At 51.4% G+C, this 27,039-nt stretch overlaps 1 protein-coding gene across 1 annotated transcript in view; it reads right to left on the reverse strand.

Moving 5' to 3' along the window:
• Sorcs2 (sortilin related VPS10 domain containing receptor 2) overlaps positions 1-27,039 on the reverse strand; it is a 344,463-nt gene that overhangs the window by 125,257 nt on the left and 192,167 nt on the right. The window contains exon 3 of the mRNA XM_051164704.1: positions 13,847-13,946. Within this exon, the coding sequence (XP_051020661.1) occupies positions 13,847-13,946 (100 nt within the window). The remainder of the gene's footprint in view (positions 1-13,846; positions 13,947-27,039) is intronic.

Below are 27,039 nucleotides of genomic sequence, written 5' to 3' on the forward strand. Positions count from 1 at the left end.
ACACACTTAAAAAAAAACTAAGTAGTTTCTGAGTGCTGGGGACTGAATATCTTAATAGTTCATTAGCTAGCACCAGTGCCAGCTCATGGGGAAAGTGTTCTTGATTGGGATAGAAGCTGAGAGAAAGTCAAAGGGGAGTCACCATGGAGAGGACACAGTGGGATCCTAATCATAACTCCTGCACTGAAATCACAAGGCCACACATCAGTTGACAAACAACTTCTTTACTTTATAAGCTTATCAGGCCCACAATAGTCAACTTCCAGCCACTGAGCGTGTCTGAAGGAGATGCTGTTTTTCTCCCTCATCCCATCTTCTCTTGTCCTTTCCTTCTCCAGAATGCTGCTCTTTTGCAAAGTCAAGGCCAAGATCTACAATTACAGTATAGTCACCTGGTCATGTGTAATCCTCCAGTCATGTCACCAAGCTTATACATACTTTTCAAGCTATGACTTTCCCAGGGGCTAGTACAAAGATGGCAGTGGTACCTTTTGGCGTCCCTGGGCTAGGATATCCTCTCCATCTGTCTCTTTGCTCTCCACTCCCAAACATTACATTCTTATTTATACAATCTAGGATTTTCCTTCCCAGGAAGGAAACAGATACCAGTTTCCCATTCATCCAGTTGCATGTGGGATCCCATCTAGCCCTTATCCCAGCTGTAAATGCTGCTGCCTTGCTGACATGAAGCCTCACTTGTCCCTCTGAAGCAAACATTTTCAAGATATCTTCCCTTAAAAACCATCTCAGGGCAAGTAATCCATAATATTCTGCTATTTATGGATGACTTTAGTCTAATATACTAGGAAAGTTTAGTTGGGTATAAAATCCTGCGCTCAGCCCTTTCTGTGTCTCTCTGCTAGTGTTCAAAAGCGTTTTATTATTTTCAAGTTCAATACTGAAAATATATTTTTGTCTTTGATAGATAATGTCTTTTTTAGTTTTTTTTTAAAAAAATCACAAGTTATTTATTCCTCATAATTAAAGAAAAACACCAGAACACAAAGAGCAACCTGACAAGGGCAATGTCTCCTGCCCCCCCTCCCCCAAATGCCGCATCCAACACTTCATCCAGAGATACAGGGGCTGCCAGGTTGGTGCTTAGTCATCTTTCTATCCAGCACCTGCATCCTCACTATCCTCCTGTCCTCAAGAGATCCACCCAAGACCTCCCTCTGCTCATCCTCCACATCTCATCACTTTCCTCACATGTCCTGCTCCCAAGCATCCAGTGACTCAGTGTGGTCTTTCAATTTTTCCTTGTTGTAGGAAGGCTCCTGAGGACATGCCTCCCCTCCTCAGCTGTTTTATATCTATCCCATTCCCACCCACCCCCTCTTTCTGCCCCTGATCCCATAACTCCAGAATTCCTGCCTTTGAGATTATATGAACAATGGCTTTGGGGAGGGAGGGAGGGGGGAGGAGAGAGGAGAGAGAAGAGAGAGAGAGAGGCAGGATAGCAAGTGTATCTGAGACAGATCTTCCAAATGCCCTGGAGCAGGTGCACCAAAGGGAGAGGCCACTGCTTGGCAGCACTGTGGAGCCCCTCAGATGGACAGAATGTCTCTTCACATAAGGAGTGGAGGGAGCAAGAGGGGTGTGCTTTTGTTTCCTGCAGCTATCTGGTAGGTACTCTGGATTCACAATCAATGTGGTGTGTGTGTGTGTGTGTGTGTGTGTGTGTGTGTGTGTGTGTGAACATGTGCACAAGTGTGTGTGTGAAGGAGCTAGGGAGCAGCAGCTGGTGCAAATACATAAGAGAAACCAGGATTCTCCCTGGGAAGAGCCCAGTTGTAATAGGGTCACAGAGAGGTAGCATTGCCATTTAGCTCACTAAATGTGCCAGACACACCATCCTATGGTATCTACCTTCTAGGCCATAGCCAGAAAACTCACTTGTCAGTGCTGAGGTAAAAAACCCCAGAGACCTGTAGCAAGGAGCCCCGGGGACTCACCCACCCTATATACAGTTTGTGTCCCCCAAGCTAGAGGTATTTACCTTCCTGTCAGTAAGGGAGACACTGCACCTTATTAAAAGTACAGCAGGACACAGAGGATGGATAATGGCTAATTTATATGGGACAAATAGCTATTTAATTGCTCTCTAATTATGTGACAATTAGAATTCATGCTGTAGCCGTGTCCTTGAGTTCCTATTTATGACCCACATGGAGAGCAGTTTTTCTGTGCCTGTAGCCATTACAGACACCACAATGTACAGAGCCAGAGGCACAGTGACGAGGCATAATTAGCCATGTAACTGCTCTCTTATAACCCAGTAATTACATGCTGGTATTATCTGTGTATTATAATTTATTCATACACCCAATCCTTCGTGAACCAGTCTCCTTTCATGAACAGGTCTGGTCCAGCCGATGCCGATCAATTATTTAGAGTAACAAAAGACCGTGTAATGGGGAGCCAGGCCAACAGGCTGTTGTTACTGTTCAGGTGCAAAGGCCCTGAGGTGAGGCAGCTGTGAACACTGAACACCAAGTTCCTGACAGCTGAGCAGACCCAGCTCTGCAGGAGGCAACAAGCAAGCATAGCCTGCGCAGAACCATTTCCCCTGGACTGCAGGGGTCAAGGCTCCTATGCGTGTTTGAGCGCTGAGTGGCCCTCTCCACAGCACTCAGGCACAAGCCTATGTAAAGGCTGCCTGTTCTCTCTTTTCCTTCCAGGCTGGGACTGTTTTCAGTACCAGGACCTTTGGCTGGGCCAGTCCAACATATCCAGTAACACAAAGGCATGCAGAGGTTCACTGGACCAAACTGGAAGAAAAACCCCAGGCAAATACAAGATTCCTCAGGGAGAGCTGGAGGCAGATGCCCGGTGACCCAAAGAGGCAACAGCAAAGCCGTCTTGCTCAATTGCTTCAGACATATTCTGTTTAGCAGTTCTAGAATATTCTTCCACAGAGGGCAGCAAATGGCCAAGGTACCAAGTGAAAAGTCTAGGAGCATAGAGTCCCTCCCTAGACAAACACTGGTCAGGAAGGACCAAGGCAAGCCACCGAGCCCACCTTAGAGCTGAAACTGTCTAAACAGAAAGCAGAGTTTGCAGCTGGTTCACAGCCCTGCGACAGGTAGGGAGAAAGTGGCTCCGGCCTGCAGCAGCCATGGCCCCTGCTGGCCCGGGCTCTCAACACAGAAGACACACTTGAAACTTCATTCTGTAGATGCACAGGGTAATGAACCCATGCTGACTTAAGCCCACCGGGGCCATGGCGATTTGGTAGGGCAACAGGTCCTTTCCCACAGCACTTTGTCACCAGTGTTGCGTCTTGTTACCCCCACTTTCTAGAGATACCAGCTTTCTTCGGCTGCACACCCTTCCTCCATTTTCAGAGCCACAACAGCATCTACAGTCTCTAAACCCCTAACCCCTTCCCCTTTAAGGATCCTATGGTAACACTGGGGGGCTTGGACGATCCAGAGGAGGTAGCATCCTTGTCTCATGGTCCTCTACTTGATCCCATCCTAAGAGTCCAGGCTAGCACATAAGGTGACAATCAGGGGCTCTGGGGATCAGGCATCAGGGACATCACCCAGGCTCTCCAGTGTATAGAAACATGACTAAGATGAGCTTCCTCGTGGTCTGTGTCATCCACCCACAGCACACACAGTCCTGGAGGCCCAGGAGCCTCCTAGAGCCAGCCCAAGAACATGGCTATTAGACAGGAAAGGTAGTCAGATGGCTTCAACTCTTGACAGCCCCATCAGACTGATAGACATGGACATGGGGTCACTGAGTGCCCACTCACCATGTATCTGGTGACACCATCCCATCCTTTAACCAGGGATTCTGATCACAGATAATCTGTAAGAAAAGAATTCCCTTTGTTTCATAAAAGAGTGGGACAATTGTTATATTCTGGATGGAGGAGGCACGGGAGGAACTGATGCCCACAGCAGAAGCCCAAACACTGGCCTGAAATAAACAGCCATAAACAGTACTCTTACATTAAATTTCACTGGGGACTTTATAAAATCTGTTTGTTCACCACACATTTACTTGTTCAAGGCATCTTATGGGCGCAGGGTTGAGTGCTAGAGAAAATGGCAAAAGAGACTTAGCTCCTACTGTGAGTGCTTCCCCTGGGCACCAGAGAGGGGAACAGCTCTGACGCTAGGCTGTGTACAGGGAAAGGCAGAAGGGTCCACATTGGGGTCTTGAACTTTTGTGGTGTTAGGGGAGAGAAGTGAGCTTGAGAGAGCAGCTAGAGAGTGGGGGTGGTGGGGGTGAATGGGGACAAAGATGGGTGGGCGGGGTGGGGTGGGGAGGGAAGTGGGGCCTGAGCAAGGGCTCTGTTAGCGGGCTAACTTCTGCAGTCAGTTGGCAGTGGGCACAACTGGCAGCACCACAGGCTGAGAAGGGAGGGTGAACAGACCCAACCTGGAAAACTCGGACCTCAAAGCCAGACCAAGAGCTCCAAGCATGTGGCAGAGATGAGGAGTGTTCCAGGCAGAGCTGGGATGTGCAAGCAGAGGGAGTGCCAGGGTGACCCAGAGAAGGCAGCTGAGGTCATGGGGGCAGGGAGGGGCAGGATGTGGGATGCTGAGAGCCACAGACCCTTTGCCTCTGTGTGGACGTGGTTTCATATAACAAAGGCCTGGTGAAGACTGGCCTTGACAGACAGACAGGGGTCAGATTTGGTTTAGCATCCATGGGGTGGAGTGGCTGGGAAAGCAGACAGGAGGTAATGCGAATAAACAGTGGAGGCTGGAACCCCTCCCCCAACTATCCAGGGTGCTCTCACCTGCCTGGGGATTCTGGTGTAGAACCCATTTGCAAATGTGAGCTATTTTTAACCAAGTAGAAATCCTTTAAGCTTCATAAGAGGTCCCAATGCACAAGGGATAAAAACATTATTTGCCACTGTTTTCTATAGATGTGGAAAAGGATGAAATTGGGACTGCAGCAAACACGGCTTATCAGATGATGTGTCGTCAAGTCCTGCTTCTGGTTTAACAGAAGCTGAGCAGATGTCTTATGGGATTAGGTATCAGCCATGAAAATGAAGATCAGCAGAGGGAACAGGGATCAGCACAGGATTAGGGATCAGCATGGAATAAGGATCAGCATGGGAATGAAGATCAGCAGAGGGGACAGGGATCAGTGTGGGAATAATGATCATCATAGGGAGCAGGGATCAGCGTGGGAATGAGGACCAGCTGAGGGATAGGCAATGGAAGCAAGGATCAGTATAGGGAATAAGGATCAGCTGTAGGATTATAGATCACCCGTGAAAGTGAGGATTAGCATGGGGAGCAAGGATGAGCTGTGGGAATAGGGATCAGCCCTGGAAATGAAGATATCCCACGCACTCTTTCAGGAATCTTAATTTTCACTGAGGCAAGGTGGAAAAATGCCCCCGGTCGTGGCTATGCAGGCTAAAGCTGCTGGTCTTCCAGGCTGTGCATGGTCACTCTGCACACATAGGTCCTCTCAGTTGCCTCTAGCCACAAGAGAAGTAACCCTGTCACCTCCTCTTTTCCCAAAAGGACAGAGCTGGTTTTTATTTACTGGATGCCACATCAGCAGGGACTCCCATGATAGAGAGATGTAGGATTAAAGTGAGGAGGGGGTAGGAGGTAAGGATGCTCACCTGAGGACCAGGGAGCCACCCTGGGCTAGGGCCCCCTCTTTGAGCACCCAGAGTGACACTCAGGCCTGGAAGAAATGGCTGGAAAGGAGAGAGGCCACCATGCTGCTCAAGACTGCTTTGACTTCCCTGAGCCTGGTGGCAAAGGCCAAGTTCTGAGCCACCACTGAACCGGTGACCTCCTATCCCTATTGTCATGATGGAGAGGGAGACAGGGATGGGGCAGGAGGAGGACCTAACAGGCTGCAGTGCACTGAAAGCATGCTCCTTCCTGGCCCTTTCAAATGCTGAACCCTGACCCCAGATGATGGCATCTGGAGAGTGAGCCTTTGCAAAGCAACTTGGCCATGGGGGGTACAGCCACCATCAAGGGGACCAGAGTTCTTCCTTATTTCCTTCCACATTTTCCTATGTGAAGACACAAAAGATGGGTTCTGCACCCTGAGAAGGCTGTCCCCAGAAACTACCCATGACAGCACAGGATTTTGGATGTGTAGTCTCTAGGAGAGGAAGAAATAGGTATTGCTGTTTAATTCAGTGAAACTATAGTACTCAATAGCTCAAGTTACCAGAGGTCTGTCCCCAATGACAGTGTCACAAGGTCTTCAGTATACAGGGTGGTGTGAAAGTAGCCAGGCTCCAAACATAGAGCATCCCCGGCGTACAGTGCCAAGCCATCTGAGGCTATGGAGAAAGAAAGGTTTGGGCTCCCGAGACACTTGAATGCAGAGCCACTCCATTCCCAACCCTTGCTGGCCAGGAACCTTGACGGCCATCAGCCCTCCATGAGCCTGACAGTATAGCCCCAGTCAGCATCTCAAGGATGCGGATTTGCCTGTAGGTGACCCTCTGTCATTCCTGTATCCTCCTCTTACTCCATGTAGTCCTGAGAAACACAAATACAAGTTAAAAAAAAAAAAAAAAGAGCCAACCAACCGCTTCACTCACCTGAGCTGCCCCACCCCCCCACACACACAGTAGGTTCTCTTAGCCTTGGAGTACTTGGAAAAGAGAAACAGGCTACACCGCAGCATGGGTGGCTGTCCTGACACCGGGGCCCTTTGCATTCCCTTTTCATTCTGGTCACCTTCGCTTTGGGGCATGAGATTCTATGCATCTTCAGAGAAGATGAAATCGACTCTTATCTGCCTTGGATCAGCTTCAGAGATGAAAAGCCATAGAGGCATCTCTGAGAAGCATGGGCCCTTGGCCTCTCTCCCTCTTTCCCTCCCTCCCTCTCGTCCCTCTCCCCCCTCCCTCCCTCTTTTCCCCTCTCTTCCAGGGGGGATAATTTCCTATGCATTAGGCTGGCATTGCAAAGGGCTCACACTATTTTTAAAACAAAAACTTTGCATATAGGCAGGCCCCATTGAGTCAGTGTTCCCTGAGAAGTGATTGGCTATAGGGGAGACACTGGGCCTTGCCATTTGGCAGGGGAGACTGATGTTGTCCTGTATGGGGCCTTGTGCTTCTGTCACCAGCCTCCTACCATTCAAGCTTGGGGAAAGAATCTGCAAGCTTATACTTTCTTATGAAGCATTGGCCAGGGGCCAATAGGGTGATCCAGTTTTGTTTGGAGAGTTGGGATGCTCAGATCCATGCTAGCCCTACTCCCTACAGCAGGGGATCTGCACTGGGGTCCCTGTTTCCTTTTTGGTTCTGATGCTGGGCAGAACTTGGGATCAAATGGGGAAGAGGCCAAAGAGGCTTGTCCCAGACTGGTACCCCCAGGGAACACATGCTGAAAACAGGCTCAGCAGCGAGCACACACAGCTCCTCCATCTCCCAGACACCCTAAGTGGTGGACTCTCTAAGCCTAATCCTGGGGCCTACAAGCTCCTCAAAGGTACCCCATTTCAGGAATTGGCAATCTCCTTTGAGAGGGCATCACCTGAACAGGGGACAACTTAACTATGTCCCTGCCCACTGAGGTCAGACACACAAGTGGCAATGGATGGACTTCGGCTGAGTGAGTGGATGGACAGATGGATAGACGAAAGGATGGATGAATGGACTGATGGGTGGATAGATGCCTCTTCCTGCCTCCTGTTGTCCCTGTAGTCCTACACTCTTAACCAAAGGGCTTTTATAAAAACCACATCAAGTGCAAGATCTGTTCATTCCACCACGCAGAAGTTTCCAGAGTCTGTGATGGTGCTTGTTTTTGAGCTTGAACTCCAAGGTTCTCAAACTCTGACTGTACAAGATAAGGCACTGTGAGACCCTCAGTCTCTATGGTCTTGCTAGAGATGTTCCCACAGAGAAGGGTCCAATCCCCCACCCCATGATTGGGACAGTCCTGGACCCATGGGATGAGGAGTGGTGGGAACTCCTTGCATAGCTCAGGAACAGTAACAAAAGAGTTGGCAGAGAGGCGCCTGTGTGGGCCAACTAGGGAGCCCTGGAAGCAGAGATCTGCTCCATCTGCTCCCCCATGGGACTGTCCCAGTCATGGGAGGATGGCTTATGATAAGTGTGAGAGGGGAGAGCTGTCATGACAGCAATGGTCAGGGAGCCCCAGAGAAGATTCTGCCAAATCTGAGAAATCCCCCAAACAAAAGGAGTACTTGACTTTTCTAAGTTTTGGGGGCACTAGTGGGATGTTTTACAGTATGTGATTTAGTTGGGGCTAGTCTGTGTGACAGAGGAGCATGGAGGAGCCGGGTACTGGGTAGGACCACTAATTAACAGCTGTTAACACTACAGCATTGCATGGCCTTTTAATTTTCTGTCAGAGGGGGTGGGGAGCAGGAGAGGGCGTGGCCTGATTTCTTCAGGATATGACTTCTGGCCTCATAGAGATGCCGGTGCCTAAAAGAGCCAGGCCTATGGTCTGCAGGGCTTATGGCAGCCTCAGGTGCAGACGAAGCTGGACACCCTGGTCCTCGGAACAATGGTCAGTGTTGCTGTTGTTCAGATTTGCAGCCAGCAGGCTGAGGCTCACAAAGTTCAGTGGGCTGATGAAGGTCCCCAGCTGGGGTCCCCCCTTGCACATGGCAATGCCCGTCTTCTCTCACACTTCTCCTCCTCCAGCCTAGTGTGGACGGAAGCAGGCGCTGCCAGATCATCAGACCCACTCCCCCTATGAGCAGATCTTGGTGGAGAGCATCACTAAGAATGACCTTGATTTGCAGATGTGCAGTAACACTGAGGCCTGGGAGCACTTCCAGGCACCCATGCAGCCGTAGCAAAAATGGAAGGCGCCAGGGCCTGCCCACCTCCTGCCCCAGAGAATATTATTCTACCTGCTCTTTGTGTCTGGTTCTCCCCAAGTTAATGAAGCACACCACCTGAGGGCTGCTCCAGACCCACCTTTCAACACACACACACACACACACACACACACACACACACACACACACACGGCTTCTCATGCTCCCGGGATATGGCGAGGCATACTGGATATGAGTAGTTGTGGCTGCACACTATGTGCAAGTCTGCTGTGACAGGGGCTGTCCTCTATACCAAGAAAGGACCCAGGTACCATGTGCCAGCTCTGCCAAAGCCCAGTTTAAACATGAGTATGAAGTTAAATTTTCATCTCAAATCATTTCTGGTCCACAGGGAGTCACTGGCCCTGCTGCTGATGGGGGATAGAGAGAATGGGTGAGGTTTCAGCCCGGTGGTAGCCATAGTGAGACTCTGAAAAGATGCACAGTTGCGTCGCCGCCCCCCCCCAATCCCTTCTGAGTTACACACACTGACTCAGAGGATTAAAGCAACCCGGGAGGGGGGGCCCATGGGTGTCCACTAGCTGCTATTAGTGCCCACGGTACTGAGGCCTTCAGCTGCCAGTCCCAGGCACGGCACGACAAAACCATACACCATCCTATATGATACACATCAGATGCAAGGAGGAGAGAGAGTCTTGTGAACCACACGCAACATCCCGTAAGCCGAAGCTGAGGGCTAGGAAGCACGGACTCTGAGATCCAAGTCCTCGCAAAGTCCTTGTTGTCCCCATCCCTCAGGCCTTTTTTCCTCGTGGCACATTCTTGATCAGACGTTAGGCTCAGGGCAGAAAGTAGAACCCTCAGGCGGGACAACCTCAAAGCAGCCAACACAGACACCATAGCTAGGCATGTAGAGCCTGGGAAGGATGAAGGACACACTTCCTGGACATCTGGGCAGGGTTGGGGCGGCTGGAGGAGCTGGACTGCCTCAGGTATTCTCCAAGGATAGAAGTGGGCCTGCACTGTCACAGCGATGGAGCATGAGCCCATCGTAGCGCGCACACACACACACACACATGCACACACACACCACGCGCGCACGCGCGCGCGCGCGCGCGCGCACACACACACACACACACACACACACACACACACACACACACACATGCACTGCTCTGGCCTGCACTGGAGAAGAGAGGCTGGGAGGACCTGGATTACCATGATGGGCTTCGTGAACTGGGCAGGGAAGGGGCTCGTGCTGAGGTGGAGCAGAAACAAGGCCAGGGAGGGGCTCAGCTTAGGAGAAGACAGACAGCCTGGCAAAGAAGACAGCAGCGTGGGGAAAGGCAGCAGGCAGCTAGCTCCATATGCCTGGTCCAGCAAGAGCTGGGACCAAGAGCAAGACACAGTCCGAAAGGGTCCAGAGGAGATCAGAGGCAGGGGCCGAGGGCAGCGGCAGAGCTGATGATTAAGAGAGCCGGAGACTTCCTTGTGACGTGGTCCCAGGGGACCCACAGAGCCGAGATTCACAGTAGCTGCCAGTGGCTAATGTACAGTTGTGGGTCTGGGACCTTTGCACAGGTCACCTCCTGCTGTTTGGGTTCCTATGGGGATAAGGCCTGATGGGGCACCTGAGGCGGAGGCAGTCTTGACCCACTTGTGTGGAAGGCTTTTTTTTTTTTTTAATAACCCATCTGAGCCGCTCCATTCCCCCTGTAAATCCTAAGACTGCAGGAGCCCTCACCCTGGGGGGTCTGCCAGGACAAGTGTGCAAGGTTTCCACACAGTGGCCTGCTTGGCGATGGAGTCCTACGGGACACGTACCTCCCCTGCCACCACTGGCTGTCCTGCAAAATACACGTGCTGCCTCTTGGCGATGTGGGCAGCTTCCCAGATACAGGGCTGCGGTTTGAGCCATTTCTCCCTAACCTTGCAAGGCAGGCAGGTGGCTTCTCGTGAGCCTTGGGGGAGGCAGGGGCATGAGTGGAGAAAGATGGATGAGCCCTGGCCCCAAGCCACAGGGAGGGCCTCAGTGGGGTGGGCGGAAACGCTGGAATCAGGATTCTCCCAGACCATCCATTCAACAAGCATTTTCTTGGTGACAGTGTATATGTGAGACTAATTTAGCATTCAATCCAACACAGATATTTTGTATAAGATGACAATCCATATAAATGTTTAATACAAAACATGAAACTTAAAAGCAGTTTCTCACTAGGCAACCCCTCCAGATCAGACCTTCACACCTCTCCATAGTGTAGCACTCTTGGGGCCCGTTTAGAGATGTGTTTGCCACCTAAAGCCAGTGTGGGAACCACAGCAGCTAGGAGGGGAAAGGCACAGGCCAGAGTTACGTCTGAGGTGGCAGAACGCCATGCCTGGGGCCCACTCTGATTATACTGCAGGCAAGACAAAAATCAAAGCGAGCTCATTCCAAAGACAGCTCACAAAGCCATCTCCTAAGAAGCCATAAAGAGCCGCTCAGCCTGTAATTGTTACTAAATGGTCTCCTAATCGGATTCCCACTTACCAGCAAAGCTACCCATTACCCAACAACAGGGAGTGGCTCACACAGGTGTCCTGCAAGAGAAGGCCTTATCATCCCACATCACAGTCACCTCCCCTCGGGGGTGTGGGGGGGCCAGATCCCCTCTTTTTAATCCTCTTACAAGCATGTTGCATGGGCTCCAGGTTCTCAGGCCCCACTGGACTGTCAAAGGTTCTAGAAGGTTATACTTATCCTTGCAGCTTCCTAGACCCAGCAGAGGATGGGGCCACGGTAGGTCATCCTTGGGGAAAGTATTCTGTCCCCAGCACGAGGCTTCAGCCCAGAGTATAGTCAGACCTTCGCCTAGGTCCATGAGCAGACCACCTGGAGGCTGAGAAGGAGGAGCATGGAGACTCAGTTGCCTCCTGCAGAGAACACAGATGGCTGAGGTGTGCCTACCAAGTTGGGATTGCCTATGTGAGGCATCAGGGAGGGTTCTAGGAAGAGGCAGGGAAAGCTAAAACCAACCCACCCTCCTCCTCCTCCCTACCTGCCAAAGCCCTGAGGCCTTGGTGCCCTGGTCCTCTGTAGTAGCTCTCCCGCCTCTGTTCCCATTCTGTCCAGAAGGAAGCTTTCACAGTAGCCAAAGAAAGAGAGAGTGAAACACAAACCCAGATGAGGATGACCTACTTTAAGCAGGCAAGATGGCATCCTTTCAAAAGCAGTAGGGGTGGGGGGGGGGCTGGAGTTAAGAGCACTGGCTGCTCTTGCAGAAGACCTGAGTTCGGTTCTAAGCACTCGTGTGGTTGCTCCAAACCACCTATAGCTCCAGTTCCAAAGGATCTGATGTCCTCTGCTGGTCTCCATGGGCACCAGGCATATACACATGGTACACACACATACACACAGGCAAAAACTCATACATATAGACAAGAAAAACAAAAACAAAACCCCTAAATTAAAAGAAAGAGCAAGCAGTGGTATTCCACTGCAGCTCTGTGAGGGCTCTGCAGCTCCTGTCCCACCTGCCTGACCTGCAGTGGGACCCCCTTCGTCTGGCTCCACTTTCCCTCTGAACCCCTAGACCTATGCCTGTACTACAGCCACCAGAATGCATCGTGCCCTCAGCAGGAATATCATCCTGTGTTTCCATGCCCTCTGTGGGGTGATCAAACACAGGCCCCAGGCTCTAACAGGGCTGCCCCTCTGGGGCTGGTCCTCAGCACAATTGCTGCTTCCCCTCCCCTTGCCCATCAAACAACAAAGCCATGGCTATGTGATTACCAGGTTACCTTCTAAATGATATTTCTTTAGATTTTTTTTTTTTTTTTTTAGAACCTGAAACATCCGGTGACCTGCAGGTAGCAACGGGAGTATGAAAACTCCTTACTCCTTGATCCTGTGCGTCTGCTAACACGAAGCACACAAGCACTAGGCTTAACTTAAAGAGAAAGAATGTTTGTGACTAGCCCCAGGAGGCCAGAGTTGACAACAAAGTGTGTGTGTATGTATGTATGTGTGTGTATGTGTGTGTGTATGTGTGTGTACATGTGTTTATGTGTGTGTGTGTGTGTGTATGTGTATGTGTTGGGGTGGGGACAGCATGGCAGGGATAGGATGGGGAAGGTGCCACCCTGCATGTAGTCTTCACACCCCTCTCCCTCTCTCTGTAAAAGCTGGCTCACATATGTGCTTCCCAACAAGGGAAGCTAAGCATGAGAACACCCTTGTCTCCTCAAGGCAAGGCCTCCAACACACTCCATTTCTGTGTCCCCTCGGCTTGTGAGCACTGGCCTTCAAGCTGTGAGCAGCTAGGCTTGTGCCTAGTAATAAGCTGCTGGGATTTCTCTTTGCCACCATCCAAGAACCTCTGGGGCCTGGGTGCTGCTCTTGTGGGGAGCATATACAGGGCTCATTCAAGTCTGTGTGAAATGTGGGTGACACCCTGTTTTCCTGCAGGGAAACCAAGGCCCAGAGAAGTGAACCAGGATTTGAACTCTCCTCTGTCTGAGTCCCCTCCTGTGCGTGCTCTCTGAACTGCTTCTCCAGACTGAGTCTAGAATGCCAACTCTTCTCCCAACTCCATGCTGGGGTCTCCAGCTGCGCCAAGATAGAGCCACACATCTACAGGGGTCTTCCCTCTTTTACACCTAGACAGGGAGCAAGAATGGGAAACACAGACCAAGACGCAGCAAGCAACGCTCTGACACGGAGCCAAATCAGCTCCGGAGAGATGATGTCCTCGAGATGGGCCTGCGAGCCGCCTCCAGGACTCTGAGCCAGATGGACCGGTTTCAGGCCCCAGCCCTGTTGATGCTCCTCCATGCCTGCCTGCTGGATGCTGCCTCCAGGACAGGAGAAGACAGATGTGCCCTAGATAAGCATACAGGCTCTCCTCCAAGGGCCCAGCTGATGGCTTCAAATACACTCATTAAAATTAACCAAAGCAACAAGAGCTCAGCGGCAGAGACCTCACACCAGACCACCATCCCGAAGCAGGAGGGGACCAGTGGTACAGGCAGCCATGGAGAGCCAGAGGCCCAAGGGCTGGCCACCCTGGCCTGGCATGCACACACGTACCTTTCTCTTGTTGGCCGGACAGATATAGAAGTTGTCTATGACAGTGGTGACACCAGGCTGGAGAGTAAGCTTGGTGTAGGTTGTCCCAAAATCTGAGGACCTATGGGAACAGAGAGAGACAACTGTCAGTACATCCTCCAAGGGTCGGCTTTCCAGCACCATGCTGTGCCAGCGTTGGCAGAGATGATATTTCTTTAGATGCTGTCCTTTTCATCCTTCCAGGGGGAGTATGCTCCCCCTAAGTACAGGTAGGAGGTCACGCTCTCTTGCAGCAGGTTTGCTAAGGTCTAAGCCCAGGTCAGGAGTGAGGACTAGTTGAGGACAGAGTTTGTTTCAAGACAAGGTTCCTCAGTATAGCCCTGGCTGTCCTGGAGCTCACTCTGCAGACCAGGCTGGCCTTGAACTCAAGAGCGCCACCTGCCTCTGCCTCTGCCTCTGCCTCTGCAGTGCTGGGGTTAAAGGCATGCACCACCACTGGCCCTCTCCGAAGTCAGGATGTCTTGATCCTTCCATCTCTATAATGCTTCGCAAAATCCCAAAGATCAATACCGTTTTGACCATCTCAAGACGAGCAGTAGGCACCAGGAAGACAGCACCCTGCATGAGGGACCAACTCAGCAGACCAGCAGCAGATGTAGGGATTAAATGCTGGCCCACCTGATGGTTCAGCATGGCCCCTGGCTGAGCTGAGACCTCTTTGCTCTCATTCCCTCAGCCACTGCTTTCTCTGAATGCTCAGCTCCTCCAGGAGCATTCAGGCCCAGGCTGACCCCTGCCGTGAGCACAGGGCCACAGGATCTGTGCCACTGGGAGCTGGCCCAGTGAGCTCACTATGGAAGAACAAGTCACCACAACTCTACATCACGTCCATTAAGTCTGTCCTGGCCCCTTTCCTCATCCTTAAAATGAGGAGATGCAGGTGGAAAGTCCCAATATTTCCTGGAGCACTGAAGCCCTCAGGACACCAAAAATAAGAGGGAGAGACATGCTAAGGTCTGTGCTGTCATCTATTGCAACAACAGACCATGGAACTACAGCTACACAGAAGTGTAAATCACAATGGCTTCCCATGGTGACTCAGTAAAACACATCAGAACTTGGGCTGGAGAGATGGCTCGGCAGGTAGGAGCACTTGTTGCTCCCCCAGAGGACCTGAGTTTGGTTCCTAGCTCCCATATGTAACAATAGCTCCAGGGGATCCAATGCCTCATGTGCTCATGTGCACATACCCACATACAGATACACACCTGAACACAAGTTTAAAATAATAAAAATAGGGGCTGGAGAGATGGCTCAGTGGTCAAGAGCACTGGCTGCTCTTCCAAAATACCTGGGTTCAATTCACAGTGCCCACATGGCAGCTCACAACTGTCTGTAATTCCAGTCCCAGGGGATCTGACACCCTCACACAGACATACATGGAATCAGAATACCAACACACATACATTTTTTAAATAATAAAAATACATATGCAGGAATGCAAACTATGCCAAGTGCACTGGAGTCTGGCTGTGGTCAATGTTTCTGCCTAAGACCTCAGCACCACATGGAGCCTGGGTTTGAACACTGGCTGTGATGCTGCCTGCCACCTGTACCTGCTGTGTGGCCTCAGCAGCACCTTCCCATCTCTGGGCCTACAGAGGGGCTTGGGGAAGCCAAAGCCTCTTGCTCTGGGGCTGGAGTGAGGCCATGACACCTTAGTGTAAACACTTCACCACAGGAGAGTTTTCCCCTTCTTCAGTCCCTGTGAGCAGACTGTTCCTGCAGCGCTAGCTCCTCCCTGGAGCTTCCCGTGAAGCAGTTCCAGGAACATGACCGTGTTTATTATCACCGGGCTTGGTGGCCATAGGCCCTCAAGGTCCTTTGTAAACCTCAGGACCACAAGGTCCCTCCGACCAAGACAAGAAACAGCCCGTTCCGTATCTTCTGATTCTCAGGATTGCTGGGCAGGGGTAGGGTCCCTGGGGACCGTGTCAGTCTGGCTTCTTCAGGCCTCCCTGGGAGGGCTGGAGCAAGAAAACAAAGATGGCACCGTGAGCCCGCCATCTAATCAGGACACATTTGCTCTCCAAACCGCAGAGAATTGATTTTCACTGCTAAGGGGGAAGTGAGAGGCCCCATTAGCAGGAATCGATCCTCACGCCCTAGAGCCCCGTAGAAACAATGGTTGTTTATAAGCTCAGTGCCTGTAGCCTAATGCCGCTGGATCTTCCCTGGCTGCCCTCTCCAAGACCTGATCCTGTGCCTTGGCTTCTCACCCCAGGCCCTCCCTCCTGATAGCCACTGCCTCAGACCCAGTCCAACCACCCCCAATTCTTCCTCATCCTCTTCACTTTAGGAGCTGTCCCCAGCGTGAAGTCAAGGGCACCTGTGGGTATGGGATAGCCATGGGGAGCAGTTCCTAATGACTACCCCTGCAGTCCTGGATACCTGTCAAGGGAGGGAGATAGGAAGATGGTAAGGAAGGTAGCAAAACGCAACCACATCAGAAGAGGAATAGCAGTGCTGGGACCCGGGGGACCCAAGGGTAGTGGAATTATTGGGTCATAGACATGTGTGGACAAAGTGACACATGCACAGAGACCTGAAGGAAGAGGGGAAAGGTTGTGCCTTTGAGGGAAAGGCATCTGACCCTGGTTGACCAGTATCTTTGAAAATACATCAGCCAAGAACATGAGAGAAATGTAAATCTCACAGATATCATCAGAATAAGATGAGGTCACATTGGAGGGCCACATGAAGACAGAGGTAACTGCTGGAGGGCTGCAGCCCCCAGGAGCTGTAGGGAATGGAAACAGATTCTCCACTAGTCCTGTTCCCCTCGCCCCTAAATGATTTAGTCCCAAGATCTACCTTTTCTCAGGGTTGGGACTTCCAGAACAGTAGAGGGATCACTTTCAGTTCTTAACATCATATAGCAGCCAGAAGACACAGGTGTGGCATTCCAAAGTGAGAGGGGAGTACAGACAGACACACACATAGGGCGGAGAGAGGGGGGGGTGGGGACGGACGGACGGACAGACAGACAGACAAATGGGGAGGCAATGGGGGACAGACAGAAACAGATTGAGACAGGCAGGCACAGACAGACAGACAGACAGAAAGACAGGCAGATGGCAATGAGGGAGAGACAAAGACAGAAACAGACTGAGACAGAGAAAGAGGAGACATTGATTGAGACAGATAGAGGAGGGACAGACAGACAGAAAAGGCAGAGACATACAGATACACTGAGACACAGAGATAGAGGAGGGAGTGGAAGAGTCAGACAAAAAAAAAAGGTAGGTGAGGGGGATACGAGGAGGCAGCACAGCAGCTGAAGGTCCAAGGGACCCTGGAAAATGCTGAGGGAATGTTAACAAGGACACCCACAGTATCCGGGTGCCCCTCAGACCTCGTACCTCACCTTACCCGATCTGAACTGTTGACTCTCCCAATCCCCACATTCCATCCACCTTCTCCCTGCCCCTGGCCAGGCCCTTTCCTGTCCACTTGCCGTGAGGTGCTCCTGGGCTGGGTAAAGGCTTAGAGTGTAGCAGGCAGCCTTCCTCCAGAGGATGTGGGTCTCCTGAGGCTGATGTCACAAACTCTCATGGCACATGGTGGACTCAGAAAGCTCAGAGAAGTCAGAAATGGGGATCCTGGGACTTAGACAGAGGGGTTGGTCTCCTCTGGAAGCTGAGAGACAGCCTATGGCTTTGCTTGGTCCACCCTCTAGGGCAGTGGTTCTCAACCTGTGGGTCGCGACCCCATTGGGGGCTGAACGACCTTTTTGCAGGGGTCGCCTAAGACCATTGGAAGACACATAAATTTACATTATGATTCATAACAGCAGAAAAAGTATAGGGATGAAGTAGTAACAAAATAATTTTATGGCTGGGGGTCACCACGATATGAGGAACTGTATGTATTACAGGGCTGCAGCACTGCTCTAGAGGGTCCTTGCAATGCTAGGCTGTGGCCATCTTTCAAGCCCATTCCCCAGGCTATGCATCTTTCCTGATATCAACCACCTCTGGACAAAATTCCTCCTCTCCTGGTCCCCAGGGTTACAAGGCCAAGAGTCACCCTCAGAAGTGTTCACCCCCACGTATCACGTCCCTTCCACAAGCAAGGGAACATTTGTACAGGTTCCAGGGTTAGGATGTGACAGTATGACACCACCATCCTGTTGTCACAAAGTGAGCATCTGAGCTGGGGTATGTGTAGGAGTCTGACGGGACCAGTACACAGAGTCTGATGGGCTGGAGTGGGCTCTGGGGAACCAACCGCTGGGTCTGGGGCAACAAGAGTGTGACAGAGGAGGGGCACAGAGGGCTGGTCCTCCTTTACAAGGCAACAGCGCTGGCCACTTGAGCCCACAGCACTTGGAACGCCTGGTCCATCTGGCTGATAGGCAGAAAAAAAACCTGTAAACTGCTGACTTCAAAGGCTCAGGGCCCAGAAAGAATGTAAAATACCTCATTGTCAGTTTTATGTAGATTACATATTGACATACTAATATTCTGGATATATTGAGTTAATTAAAATCATTACTAAAATTAATATCACCTGCTCCTAGTTTTAGTTAATAGACTTCGTTTTACTGCACTTTTCAGATAACTAAGAAACCATGCGGTAAGCTCGGTTTGCCCACCCCGCCTCCCCCCGGCTCTACACACAGGCCCTCTCCACCACTACCCTGAGAGGATAGATATGTTTGTCTCAAGGATGAGCCAACACACACATCATCGTCACAGAGCCCATAGTTCTGATGAGGGCCTGCTGGCCTAACAGATGTGACATGACAGGCATCTAGCACTGTGGCATCAAGCAGAATGGGGTCCCTCCCCTATTGCCCTAAGCACTCTCTAGGCTCAGCTTGCTACCCAGATGACCTCTAGCCATGGTGGCACTGATTTTTTCATTGTTGCCAGTTTTGAATCTTCTAAAATGTTCTGTGGCTACAGTCCCTCAGCAGGAGCCTTCCTTTTTCTCTCACCCAGATGCTTAGGGCATTGTTGTCACTCCTGTCCTTCTTCTTTGTACCGGGACCACCAGAGCCTTGTACAACTCTCACGGCCACTACTCATGACATGCTTGGTCTGGACTTCAGGCCTGGACATAAGTGAGGTCAAGAGTGCCTTTGAGGGAGGGGCAGAGTCTGTGAGAGTGGAGGCCTCACCTGGAAAGCTCTGTCCCAGTGGGCCAGCTGAGTGGCCATATGGCATCTACTTGCAGGGTGCCTGGTTGCAGCACGTACTACACAAGGTTTGTCATTGACACTATGTTGTGTCAGGAGGATTGCTGTGGCTACAGTTGGAATCGGGAGTTCAGACTGTGGCGGGCAGGGCCAGTCCTCAGGAAAGACAGTTGGAGGGTGACTTGAACTGGACAAGAGATTGGGATATGGGAAGAGACTAGGGGAACACAGGTGACCTGGACACCAAGTGACACTACTCAGGAAGGTAACTCTCACACAGGCCAAGGTTGAGCTGGGAGTCAGAACAGCCCTTGCTGGGGACAGGGCCTGGATGGAGGTGGGATCAAGCTGGGAGTGACACCAGGCTCTGTGCCACCTCCTTCTGTCCCTTCTCTCACCGATCCTGGGAAGGAATCCTACCCTGAGCTCAGCCGCCAGTGCTCTCAGCTGCTGGGGCTCCGGGCTGCTGACCCAGCAGTTGGTATCATGCTCCTTCTCTGAGACACACAGGCCTGGAGTCAGCAGCCTTTGTGGTTCCCATCATTGCAAAAGTTGTGACCTTAACCAGCAGGTACCCCACACCTTTCAGTCACTGTCATCTGGCCCTAGCCCTGGGCCCCTAGCAAAGGCACAGGTTGAATGGGTCTTCATAAAGTGGGAACTAAGCCTGGATGTGCCTTCCCAGTGGGCAGTTCCATGCATGGTCACCTTCGTCAATCCTGTGGGCACCTGCTTCTCAAGCAAACAGACACACCCAACAATGGTGACATGTGTACCAGGGAAATTCACTCCAAGGAGCTCAAGGGGCCAATGGTGGTGACTCGGATCGGGCGGCCTCGACTTCTTTCACTGTCTCAGAAGACAAGGCATGAGCACCTGTTCTTTGGGACACTCTAGGCATAGGGCTGCTGGAGTAGAGGTCACCTAAGAGACGAGGACCCTGACCCTCTGTATGACAGGAGGCGTCACCCCAGAAAAAGCCGGCCTGGCCCAGGCTTGGCCCATGGGGGACCACTTTGTCAGTTGGTCCTTAGTGTCAGGAAGTGGAGAAAATGAGACTGGAAGGGGACAGGGATTGTCATGTTTTCCCAGGAAGAGAACACAGCAGCTTTACCTGGTCTCTCACCACAGTAGCTTTAAGCCCCCCAAACACCAAAACATCTAAACCAAACCCCAATAGAGTCTGTGAAGCTCAAGGTGACCTCAGATTTACTGTGTAGCAGAGGCTGGCCTTGAACTCTTGACCCTAAACCTAACCCTAACTCTGTATTTTTCAAAGCTACACAAATGGCAGGACTCAAGAAACCCAGGTCATTTCAGCTCTGGGAAGTGGAGGTGGGGGGGATGCGAAGCAAGTGGGTATGAAGAAGAATGAGGGTGGGGTGGGTGGGCGAGTGGGAGGATGGGTTAGGCTCTCCTGGCAGCCTCAGAACCACCTCGGACTGGAGACTTCAACATCAGCAGTCATACTTTCGTAGCTCCAGATCCCAAGTCCAGGCCTCGAGGCCTCCAGGAAGACATGTTCTGCTCCTAGCCCGGCTCCTGGGGGGGCTCCAGGCTGCCTTGTTTTGTGGCTGTATCACCCTCATATTTACCTATCTGTCTTCACATGAGATCTGAGGCCTAAGTCCAGAGCTACATATTCTGTGTTGGTAAAGAGATAGGTAGGTAGAAAAATAGATAGATAGATAGATGGGTTCTGGGCAGACATGGGGTCTGGGGTGTATTTGTTCAACTCACATAGGCAACTGTAGTTATTGAGCACTGACTGTTTACACAGGTGATTCCCATGGTACCTGACTCCTGGGTATAGCTTTCACTTTTCACTGATGACACAGGGACAGGCAGAAAGTGGGTAGCAAGGGAATTCCTAACAGGTCTGAGGTTTCCCTAACACCCAGGCAGCCATTGATACTGGAGGAAAACGCACAAGTCACAGGAAACTCCAGGCGCTGAGGAATGGGGAGTCCCTTGCTGGGACCACTGAAGGGCCCAGGGAACATGCAGGTACAGGGTAGTGTTGCCTCTGAGAGGACAGCGGCTGAGGAACACTTGGAGACAGCCCAGGGCTGGGGTGACTGGAGCTCCTCCAATCCCTTCCCCATGCTGGCTGGAAGCAGTCAGGAGTCAGCAATGTACAGAATGCTTCAGCTGCCATCTGGGCAGTGACACTGAGCATGGGCACAAAGGCCACAGCATGAGTGACACCGGGCTGGGCTCGGCCTCTGCTTCAAACCAGAGTGGGTTGGGTAAAGGGAGGAAAGGGATGCCACAGCCTGTCTATTTGGAGCCCAACTCATCTGCTTGCTGGAACTGGGACCCTGAATGCAGGCAAAGAGAAGGAGTGACATTTATGGCCTCAGACAAGTCCAGGAACTAGAGGACAGCTTGGCCCAGTGGCATGCTACCCAGCACAGGGTCTAAGACTATCTCCTCCCAAAGGCTGCCAGGTCCAGTCACAGTGAGGTCACCAAGATTATCTAAAGGTCTGCCAGCCAAGCACACAGCTGACAACCAATGTTTGTCAGATACCTTTGGTGGGGCTTTCAGTGCCAGGCCTAAAGGCTATGTTGTGACCTTAGGCTAGCAGGTTTCCCTCTCTGGGAAAGCTTGCCGTGCAAAAGCGGGTTTATGTCCATGTACCAACCTTGACACTAGGTGGGTCTGGTTCCTAAGGAAGGGTGGGCAGCAGGAAAGAGAGAGCAAGGAGGGGACACTAATACTCACAAAATATCTCCCTTGCCACAACAAGGCCTGCCCTAGGGTGATTTCCTTGCTTTCAGTAGCCAAACTGACAACCGTTTTTTGTTTTTTGTTTTTTTTTTCCTGCAGTGCTGAGTGAGAGCATTCTAATCTTCTTTCATTCAAATTAAAAATTAAAAACCCAGAGTCTAAAACCGGGCAAGTAGACACACGGAAGGCAAGCACAGTTGGAAAATTGCTATTTGCGAATTGGCTGCTTAATTGCTGAGTGTTTGCACACATCCTCTTTTTACAAATGATTTCATTAAGCCATTTTCATATTCTATAATTATTTCACTGGTGGGGCACATTCTCCCCCTCCTCCCACCATGAGCCCCACGCTCACACTCCGCTCCCATTGCTAACCTGGAAAGCATGCACAGGTAGGAGAAAGACACTCTTCCACCAGGCAGGTGTCCCCTGGCCCTCCCAATGAGGCCACCTGAAAGTCCTGTCCCAGGGCAGGGTCTGCACTTGTGTGGGGCACAGAGTCTTTATGTGTGGGCAGAACAGATGCTCACATCAGCCCAGAAGCAGCATCCGAGGGAAGTCAATGCTGCCCAGGGTCATCTCATTGCCACCCAACAGACTGCAGACCCTGTGACTGCGTGCACCTCAGGCCCCATGAAAATCAGGATTCTGCACTTGACAGCCTGCAGGACACCTCCAGCTGACCCCTAAACACTCCAGAGACAAGCACCAACACTCGCACTTTGTATATTAGGGAAACTGAGGCCAAGTAAGGGAGTTATGAGGACCTGCCCACAAAGCAAGACTGGACCCTGGTCTCAAGCAGAGGTGATGTGTGTTGGAGACATGGCTCCCAGAGAAGCCTGTTCTGAGATTTAGTCATATTCCAGGAGACAGGAAGTCTCATGTGACATTAGGAACAGGTGCTGTGCTGACTGTCACACAGTCCAGGCTGCTCTAGGACCTGGAAGTTCTACAGGACCTGCCAAGAGGGAGCTTTGATTCCCACTACCCTGATTTCCTACTTGCCTCTCCCAAGATTGGTCAGGGATAGGGAGTCACCACTATATGGGACATCTAAAGAGCAATGGTGTCGTTCAGGAAAATTCTGGAATGTGGCTTGAAAGTTTGAGTGTGAAACAAGGAGCAAGGTGTTGACCAATGAGGTAGGCTGCAAGAAGGAGTGAAGGAAGAATGTGGTCAGCAAGGTCACCAAACAGATGTTTGTTTGTTTGTTTGTTTTTCTGCTCACGATTGAACTATGGCCCCACAGACCCAATCCTAAATTGAAAATATTGTAAGTAAAAATTCACACATATTCCAGCCTGCTGAACACCCGGGCATATGAGTAAGAGACCGAGCCCAGTCTATTTCCAGTGTGCTCAGCACATTCCTGTTAACTTTCAGTGGCAAAATCATCTACATAGCTCACGCTACAAGGAACCATTGGCTGTTTTCTATAATTCACTGAGTACATGGATTCAGAAAATACTGGCAGCCCAGCCATGCAGCCTGGATGTTTCCTCTCTCTGCTGCCCAGCATTGTCAGAGAGGCTCCTACATATGGCCAGCCTGAAAAAGATCAAAGCCTGCAGTGTGGTTTCTACTGAATGCCTCTGGCTTTTGCGAGATCATGAAATAAAAACAAAACTGAAACAACAGCAACCAAAAAAAAAAAAAAAAAAAAAAAAAAGTCCACTGGACTCTACTGATACGAAGGGCATTTGTAACTCAAGGGACAGAACAGAGCTTCCCTACCCCGCCCCCATGCCTGCTGTGCAGACTGAAGGGTAACCACAGAGGCATCCGATGATGTTGGAACATGGCTGTGGCTGGCCATGAGCAGATGAGGAAACTGAGGCATGGGGAGACTGATGGCCCAAAATATAGCAACTTCAGGACTCTTAACTTGAGACTGAGACATGGCATGGCTTCCCTAGACACCCCCTCCAGAGCCTTCCTGATGCCATTTCTCACCCCAGAAGTATCTGTTGAGCCATCCTGGTAGCTGTTCATGTACCAGCAACTGATGAGTGGCCACCTTGCCATGGGAGCAACACGCCATTGCCTGGGAGAGTTGCAGCGGGCCCAACATTGACCCTAAGGCAGCTCAGTTAGAACTGATATGGGCTAGAGAGAAGATGTAGGGGACCCTGGAGACTCCCGTGTTCTTAGGTCAGAATTCCAAAGGGATAAATTTCATCTGACATAAGGCATTGGCCTCTGCCACATCCGCAATGGCCCTGAGTGCTAAATGCTGTGAGGTTTGCTGGCAGACAGTTCTGGAATGAAGTGGGCTGTGCTGACCAACTCTACAGCCTCCTCTAAACTCCTGCCTGTAGTCTAACCAGCAACCTGGAATAGAAATGTGGTCTTGAACTTGGCCCAGACAATCTGGCTCCAGGCCCTGGCACCTCCTTTACTCTGCAAATTCAATCCTTTGTAAGAAACCCTTCCACAGACTTCCTGAGCATTCCTATGGTGAGGCTTTGTGTTGGAGCAGTGGCCGAAAAGGTATTTGGTGTTCATGGGTATGACTTCACATTGTGGGAAAAATCTCAGTGCCTGGCACTGCCCAGGCCCCTCCTCCTCCATGCAGCCCCCAGGCCTCCTCATAGACAATTACAAAAGGGGTTAAACTTGTCTGGGAAGGAGCCTCAAGGACCCTCTCCTCTGTATAGTGGAGTCAACTGCCGTGCTGCCAGACATGTGGCTGCCTACAGGGCCACACATGCACAAGGCTGAGAGAACGATGAAATAGTGTCAAAGAGTGGGCTCCTAGGGTCTCAAGGAAGGTGAGGGGGGGCCCCTCAATGAAGCAGGGAAGCCTAGGGGAAATGCAAGGGTCTCTCAATCACTCCAGGAAGGAATTACTGGCTTGCCAGGACCTAGAGAAAGTGTGGGTATTTCCTTGGGCCCAAGGAAGGTATTACCTGAGTGTACAGAAAAGCCTCAGGTGAATGGGGGACCTGGGACTTAGGGACCTGGCAGAAGAGCCACAGAAGTGGGAAGAAAGGGGACGCATCAGGAATATGGGTGGCCATTTCTCAGAGGTTCCAATGAGGATGATCCTAGGGCCTTAGAAGGCAAGCTAGTTGCTGCGGGAAAGCAGGCAGGACAGACTGCAAGGACACATGAAAGCACAGTAGGTGGAGCTTCAAAGGCACCCACATGCTGAGACCTTTCAGACAGTGGTCCCCCTCCCTGACCCCCCTTCTGTGTGTGAGGACTGACAGGGTGCTCTGCTTATGCAGATGAGGAGGCAGATCAGAGGTGACTTCTCTTGTTTGGTCATCAAGGATGAAGTTCGACTCTGGGGAAAAGGAGTCCTGAGCTCCACCCCCCATGGTGTCCCACAGGTTTTAAATGGCATGGGTGGGACTTTTCCACAGGCTCTGTCCCACCTGAAAGCCCTCATAGCCCCTGTGCCTGGCACAGACACTGCCCCTGCTGCTCACTGAGCACACAGGCTGTCATCCTGCAGCGGTGTTCCCACTTCCACAGATGCTTTTGCCAACCTCAGCTGGGCAGGCCTCCGGGAACCCAGGCTGTGCCCGAGCCACCTTCCCGGCCACACAAGTAGGCAAAGCCTCTAATACCAAAGCCTCTAATACCAAATACTAGCTGTTGTAGATTCTCAAATGAGGGGCAGGGGGTGAGAGGAGGTGGTCAGTGACCCTGATAATGACCTCAGCAGCTCTTGTGGCTAGGTATGGATGACCTCCATTGATCCTGACCTGGTAGGCTGGGAAATAAATAGCACTTATCTATACCTCCAGGTTTGATAGGGAGGGCCACACCAGGGCCTTCTAGGAATGGCCAGGATTACCTGACAGAGGCCAGCAAACAATCACCTTTCTGAAGAGGAAGACAACATGAAAGAGACAAGTGGGCCCGTTCCTTGGGCTCTATAGAAAGCTAGCTAAGCCTGGGCCTATGGGCAAACCAGAAGACAAGCTGGCAAGCACCGTTCCTCTGTGGTTTCTGCTTCAAGTTCCTGCCTTGACTTTCCTTGGTGTTGGGCTGCGAGCTGTAAGCTGAAATAACCCCTTTTCTCCCCTAAGCTGCTTTTGGTCATGGTGTTTGTCACAGCAACAGAGTAAAACTCAAACAGCTCTTCCCAGGGAGGAACCATAGAGCAGAGACTGGATTGCACGGAGGGTTGGCAGGTCCCTGTGGGTGTTCAGGTAGATGGTCACCACTTGTAAAGGCCCAAGGTGGGATTGCACACCCGAGTTGCCTCTTCTGGGCATGCTGCTAATGCAACAGGGCACACACCCCTGGCGGCATCACTCTGTGGGTTCTGGGCAGTCACACTAGGTATACTCCATGTTTTCACGTCAGCTGGTCTGCTAAGAATAGGAGGTCACATGTCCTCCTAGGAGAGGTCAGCCAGGAAGACACTAAACAGCAGGCCTGTGGGCAGCTAGGCAGGGCAGGGTAGATGTCCGTCCTAAGGCGAACAGTAGGGCTGTCCTCAGGCAGGGCGCTGAATATGCAACAGAGGAAGCTTTGCCTATCCTCTGGACCCCAAAGGAAGGGAAGAGCCTGGGTGGCAAAGCCTGTAAAAAGAAACAAGCCGCCATGGAAACCCTCTTCCTGGGCCAGCAGCGGACTGTCCTCCAACATGGAACCCACACTAGCTCGGAGAATAAACAGCCTTCAGAGATCAGAGGCGGCACAGTTACAGTTCATTATGATAAATCCACCGTCAAGGGTAGACAGAGATAAGCAGGATTATGCCCGTCATGGCAATTAAAATTTTAAAAAGGGAGCGTTCTGAGAGATGTAATTCCATGGTCCCTGAAGCCACAGTAGTGTTGCCTGCTTGTGGCTTGAAAGGGCAGCATTGCAGTCAGGGGCTACACGCATTCCCCCATGAAAGCGGCTCTGAGCTGCTCTCCTGCCAGGGCCTGCCTGAGATCAAAACCAGAGTGTGTTCCACTGTAACCCTGGGATGGTCATAGGGTGGGAGGCTCGGTTGTGGCAGCCTTAATCCTGGAGCCATGTAGACCGCATCCTTCAATGTCACCTCTCTTATGGTCACCGCCAGCCTGCCTCACTGTCACTCTGGGAGCTTCATGTTTTCCCATGTGGAAAATGGCACCAGTCAGTGTCCAAGTCCCCTGGGAGCATTGGCCAAGAGTGGACTTGAAGGCTGAGGTCCCACTTGGAGGGAGAATGCTGGCCTCGCATCTGCCCAGAGCCCAACAACAGCAACAAAAGAGTAAGCTCGCAAGTGTTCTGTGAATATAGCATGCTCAACCCCAACTGCACAACCATTCTACTCCCGCCCCTT

The sequence above is a fragment of the Acomys russatus genome, chromosome 22, assembly GCF_903995435.1.
Source record: "Acomys russatus chromosome 22, mAcoRus1.1, whole genome shotgun sequence".
Taxonomy (NCBI): Eukaryota; Metazoa; Chordata; class Mammalia; order Rodentia; family Muridae; genus Acomys; species Acomys russatus.